This window comes from Heterodontus francisci, chromosome 3, assembly GCF_036365525.1.
Source record: "Heterodontus francisci isolate sHetFra1 chromosome 3, sHetFra1.hap1, whole genome shotgun sequence".
In the NCBI taxonomy this organism is placed as follows: domain Eukaryota; kingdom Metazoa; phylum Chordata; class Chondrichthyes; order Heterodontiformes; family Heterodontidae; genus Heterodontus; species Heterodontus francisci.
Window position 1 is genome coordinate 27818577 of NC_090373.1, and position 6525 is coordinate 27825101.

At 45.4% G+C, this 6525-nt stretch overlaps 1 protein-coding gene across 3 annotated transcripts in view; it reads right to left on the reverse strand.

Annotated features, from left to right (window-relative positions):
- The window catches only part of LOC137355301 (E3 ubiquitin-protein ligase TRIM9), a 68808-nt gene extending 66400 nt beyond the window's left edge, over positions 1-2408 (reverse strand). For all 3 annotated transcript variants that reach the window (XM_068020296.1, XM_068020290.1, XM_068020303.1), the window contains exon 1: positions 1556-2408. In XM_068020296.1, coding sequence (XP_067876397.1) covers positions 1556-2350 — 795 coding nt within the window. In that variant the 5' untranslated portion in view covers positions 2351-2408. The remainder of the gene's footprint in view (positions 1-1555) is intronic.
- Positions 2409-6525: the final 4117 nt, after the last annotated feature.

Sequence of the window (6525 nt, forward strand, 5' to 3'; positions counted from 1 at the left end):
GAAATCTAAGTACAGTACATCCACCGGTTCCCCTTTATCCACAGCACATGTCACTTCTTCAAATAACTCCAATAAATTGGTTAAACATGATTTCCCTTTCACAAAACCATACTGACTGCCTGATTACTTTGAATTTTCCTAAATGCCCTGCTATAACATCTTTAATAACAGCTTCTAACATTTTCCCTATCACAGATGTTAAGCTAACAGGCCTGTAGTTTCCTGTTTCGTGTCTCCTTCTCTTTTTGAATAAAGGGGTTACATGGGTTATTTTCCAATCTAATGGAACCTTACTCGAATCTAAGGAACTTTAGAAAATTAAAACCAACATATCAACTATCTCACTAGCCACTTCTTTTAAGACCCCAGGATGAAGTCCATCAGGACCTGGGGACTTGTCAGCCCGCAGCTGTAACATTTGCTCAGTACCACTTCCCTGGTGACTAATTTTCTTGAGTTCTTCACTTCCTTCCATTTCCTGATTTACAGCTATTTCTGGGATGTTACTTGTATCCTCTATAGTGAAGACCAATGCAAAATATCTGTTCAATTCATCTGCCATCTCCTTATTTTCCATTATTAATTCCCCAGACTCACTTTCTATAGGACCAATGCTCACTTTGTTAACTCTTCTTTTTAAAATATCTATAGAAACTCTTACTATCTGTTTTTATACATCTAGCTCGCTTTCTCTCATACTCTAATTTTTCCATCCTTATTAATCTTTTAGTCATTCTTTGCAGTTTTCTTATATTCTGTCCAATCTTCTGACCTGCCACCCATCGTTGCGCAATTATATGCTTTTTCTTTAAGTCTGATACTATCTTTAACTTTTTGAATTAACCACGGATGGTGGGTCCTCCACTTCGAATTTTTCTTTCTCGTTGGAATGCATCTATTCAGTGTATTCTGAAATATTCCCTTAAACGTCCGCCACTGCATTTCAACTGACCTATCACTTAACCTATTTTGCCAGTTCACTTTAACTAGCTCTACTTTCATGCCCTCATAATTGCCCTTAAAGTTTAAAATACTAGTCATTGACCTACTCTTCTCTCCCTCAAACTGAGTGTAAAATTCAATCATATTATGATCGTTGCTGCCTAGGAGCGCCTTCACCATGAGGTCATTAATCAATCCTATCTCGTTGATTCTAATCAAAAACTAGGGGGCAAGTCAGCATTTCTTCATGTCTTCTAAAGAGATGCTTCTGAATTCATTTCCTTCATTGTTACACAAAGAAATGCCTAAACAGTGTTTGCCCCACAGGTAAGGTCAACTGCTCCTTCCAAAGCCAGCCAGGTTCTGCCCTGTCTAGTGACAAAGAATAATTAATGGACTAGTTAACAACCGAGTAAGCGATCTCACTCTCGCTCTTATATGCACATTCCAAACATCTGTGTGTAAAGATTTTTTGTAACCTCCCCTGTAATTCTTTTGTGCTCCCCTGTAACAGTGTCGCTGGCCGGTGGAAATGATCTATTGCTATTCACCGTTCCTCTGGTTAGGGTCATCCATCAGTACCTCTCCCCTCCAAGTGAGTAGAAGCTCCTACCTTGTGTTGTTTCCACATGACTCCCAGGGCCTTGACTTCGTGCTTGCCGTGTTTCCCTTCCTCCAGGCACAGATAACACACGGGAATCTTACAGCTGGCGCAGTACATGTTGTGGTTCTCCAGTTCGTGCTCGGTGCAGGTGGATATCTTACGATGTACCAGCTTCTTGGCGGCGCCGCGGGCCTGGCTGGGCGGGATGAGCCGGTGCTTGGCCAGGGGTCCGCGGGCCGGGTGGCACCGCCGCTGGCACGGCTCGCAGTAGAAGACATCGCACTGCTCGCACAGGACGGCCGCCTCCAGCGGGCCGCGCTCGCACAACTGGCACTTGGTGGCCGCGGCGCGGCTCTGCTGGTAGCGGCCGACGATGGCCTCCAGCAGGCGGTTCCTGGCGAAGCCGCGGAGTCCCCGCTCCTCCAGCAGCGCGCTGCGGTGGCACTGCGGGCACGTCAGGCTGGAGTGGCGGAGCGGGGCCGGCAGCGGGGTTGGCGCCGGCGGGAAGACCCGCACCCCGTTGGGCGACTTCTGGCTGGGGGTAGCCGGCGCGAAGCCGGTGTACGAGCCGTAGCCACTGTCCGCCTCGCTGTACACACTCATCTTGTCCAGGTCCAGGTAGTCGTATTCCGAGGCCGAGGCCCGAGCCCGGGCCTGGGGTGAGGGCGGCTCGGCCTCGGGGGTCTGCACCAGGATGGTGCGGGCGCAAGGCAGACAGACATTGTGCGAGCACGGCAGGATGATGGGGTCTCGGTAGAAAGAGCCACAGACCGGACACTTGAGCTCCTCTTCCATGTCAGCCATGCGGCAGCGGGGAGGAGGAGGTGGCGGCCGGGCGAGGGGGAATGCGCGGCTCGAAACCGCCGGCCAGCACCAGGCGAGGGACAGCGCCGCCGCTCACTGCGCATGTGCACACCTCCTCCCCCAGCCCGGGTGGGGGAGGGGGGGCGCGCTGCCTGCCGGGACATGTAGTCCTACTGGCGAGGAAGTCACTGTACTGGAATAACCACATCCCAATAATGCACTTTTTGACCTAATTCCAGCATTTTGCAATTCTCATTTACCATGAATAGCCATAGCGGGTTTTTTTAATGCAGCTAAGATCACTTAGCGTCAATATTAAACTTGTGCACCCAAATTAATCAAGTCTGTCAGGCAAAGATCTGGTATTTACAATCTACAGCCTAGAATTCCTGATATTGCTGCAGCAGGCGAGTCATTGGAAATGAGTTTTCCATTAGCACGCAAGGCTATTGGCACCAAATTTCCTCTGGTTAACTCATTATCATAATTATGCATACGTCCAATTTTAGGTTTGGATGTGGGCATGGAAGGCTAATGGTGGGAGCAGACAACTGTATGTAAGTGGAATTTCAAGTGATGGAGATAATTAGAACGGAGTGTTACAACTGCATGACAGAGCCATTGGAAAGGAAAGAGCTCAATCCATTAGCAACCTTTGCTCATGCAGAATGGAAGGCAACAAAATGATGCAGGCAAACAAGCTGAAAGTTGTAGATGAGTCTCCAGGCAATAGATGATGCAGCCCAGCCCCCATGCTCTCTGAAGGTAGTGAAGTGAAGGTAGTGCTGCATGAGGGGGTTGAGAGTAGGGAGGATCTTTGCGCTGCTCCATGGTCAGCATTACAGCTTCCCTGCGAGGAGATGCAACCTTGTTTCAGGCCACTGTCACTGCATGAGACAGCCCTATGCTGTATGGTAGCTGCACACAATCTTCGAATAACTTATCCGTTTTGGGTCTTGCACAGATTGTTGCCCATGTCATTGCCAGGAAGATGTTCCAGATTCTGTAGTTATAGTAGGGGTCAACTTGATAAATCTGGACATTCAGGGTACACTGACTGTTGATCGCCCTGGCATTCCTTGTTTGATGCAGTGTCACTGAAAATATGACGTCCTGTGATTGGAATGCTTCTGAGGAAGCATCCAATATTACAGTTAGACAAACATTCACATATTAGATTAGATTAGATTAGAGATACAGCACTGAAACAGGCCCTTCGGCCCACCGAGTCTGTGCCGAACATCAACCACCCATTTTATACTAATCCTACACTAATCCCATATTCCCAAACATCCCCACCTGTCCCTATATTTCCCTACCACCTACCTATATTAGTGACAATTTATAAATGGCCAATTTACCTATCAACCTGCAAGTCTTTTGGCTTGTGGGAGGAAACCGGAGCACCCGGAGAAAACCCACGCAGACACAGGGAGAACTTGCAAACTCCACACAGGCAGTACCCGGAATCGAACCCGGGTCCCTGGAGCTGTGAGGCTGCGGTGCTAACCACTGCGCCACTGTGCCGCCCTACCACTGCGCCACTGTGCCGCCCTTGGTGGATATCTTGGTGGTGCCATTAGATCTGCTGTTTCAACATGCATTAATCATCTTCCAAAGTGTGATATGTTCACCACTGTTTGTTGGTGCAGATATGCAGTATAAATGGGTTGGCACAAGAATCTATTGTGCAGCCTAAACTGTTTGACATACTTGGATTGCTCATCGTCTTCTTTCAAACACCTCAGGTAGGGGATGTCTCATTAGTGAATCCATTGACAAATGACCCTAGAAAGGGGAACTCTGGAAAACAAAATGAGTTAATGCTATGAACCATGGGTAATACCACACATTCAGCAAAAGAACCTTTCCCAGTTAGCAGTTAGTGACTGAAACTACATACATCCAGGCTTGTCAAGAATTAATGAAGTTATGTTGTTTGCTGACATGACAAAAATGCCTACAGTGATTGTCCTTTATCTTGGTATTTACAACATGACAAAGTAAACAGTTTTGTAAAAGCAAAATACTGCAGATGCTGGAAATCCGAAATAAAAACAAAGTGCTGGAAATAGCAGGTCAGGCAGCATCTGTGGAGAGAGAAGCAGAGTTAACGTTTCAGATCTGTGACTTTTTATCAAAACTGGCAAAGGTTAGAAATGTAAGGCTTTCAGCAAGTGAAAATGAGGAAGAAAGAAGAACAAAAGGGAAGGTGTGTGATAGGGCAGAGGGCAGGAAGGATTAAATGACAAAGATGTCATGGTACTAAAGACAAAGGGAGTAGTAATAGCCATAGTAAAAGACAAAGCATTTGTCTGGAGAGAATGGCAAGATAATGAACAAGATAATGAAAGCAAAAACATAAAAAACAAGTTTGACTTTTTTTTTTAACCATGTGCCAATAAAAATGGCAGTCATGCCCTGAAATTATTGAACTCTCTGTTGAATCCAGCAGGTTGTAGAGTGCCTAATCGGAAGATGAGGTGCTGTTCCTCCAGCTTGCGTTGATCTTCACTGGAACACTGCATCAGGGTGAGGACAGAAATGTGGGTGTGAGAGCAGGGTGGTGAATTAATTAATGAAGTGAATTAATGAAAACTTCTGGTGACCAGTTATCATCCTAAGAATGTTTCCAGATCAGAGGAACAGAACCCTAAGGATGTTCATACTGTTTCCACCAGACCTATCCCTTTGCAAGTAATGGCAGGGGAGGGAGGAATCTGTACTGAAACAAACAATTAGCAATGCTAAACAAAAGCAGAATGCAGTGTTGTACTCAGGTCTTGGTTATAAGACCAGGAGTATAATATTTATGACAGAAATTTTATGTCAGAACTATAACAGAGGTCAGGCCGAATGGAGTATGAATTCAGCTACTAGAGACTGAAGGTTCCAGAGAAACAGCCCACCACAAGACAATTCAGAAGAAGTTCAAAAATACTAGTCTCCAAAATTATCAAAACCAATAACCAGCCCACTTAGATGGAACACTTCAGAGTTACACAGAGAGATGGAGTAAAGAATGGGAGAGTTAATAAAATAAGAAACAGGAAAAATTAAAAAGAAATGTTGAAACATTACAATAAATCAAAGTATGAGTAGAGGGGCATTCTCACAACAGACCAGAGCAAAAGCCTGCAACACTCCAACTCTAAATGCTAAGGTTCAAAGGGCCTGGCAGGAGAGTGGGATTAGCTGAGTAGCTGTTAGTGATCGCCCAAGGACACAACTGACTGAATGGCCTCCTTCTGTGCTGTAACCATTCTATGATTTTATAAAAGGCCACCAAGGTGAGAAAAACTCAAGACCTAAACATTAGAGAAGAATGTGACAAAATATAAGAAATTGATAAATTTGCAGAATGGGCGTGAGACTGTCAAATTAATTTCAATATAGACAAGTGTGAGGTGGTGCATTTTGGTAGGACAAATAAGGAGACCACATACTGTTTGGAAAATGAGAGTCTAAAAATGAGTAGAGAATAAAGGAATCTAGGGGTACATCAATGGCCTTGCATTGATTATGACAATGTGGGCAGCCTATAATTATCAAAAGCATCACTAATTGGCTCAGCCGCGACTCAGTTGGTAACACTCTCGTCTGAGTTAGAAGGCTTGAGTCTCAGTCCAGAGACTTGAGCATAAAATCCCAGACTGACAATCTGATGCAGTGCCCAGGAAGTGCTGCACTACCTCAGGTGCTGTCTTTTGAATGAGACATTGAAACGAGACCCTGTCTGCCCTCTCGAGTGGACCTAAAAGATCCCACAGCACTATTTTAAGAACAAGGGAGTTCTCTCTGGTGTCCTGACCAAAATTTATCCCTCAACCAACCTCACTAAAACAGATTATCTGGTCACTATCACATTGCAATTTGTGGGAGCTTGTGTGTACAAAAATTGGCTGCAGCATTTCCGATAACACTTCATTGGATGTAAGGCGTTGTGAAAGGCACTATAGAAATGCAAGTCTTTCTTTTGTTGCCACCGGCCCCAGTCTATGGCGCGCGTTATTAACACCGTATGCTTCAGGGATAAACATTGGGGTTAGGGCAAGAACACGCTACTGACAACACTGCAGTCATTAAATATGCCCTTTAAAAAGTGCAGCCGGCCAGCCACGGTTAGGGCTTAAACTAAAGAAAGAAATTTCGGGTCGGTGAATTAACGGTAACGA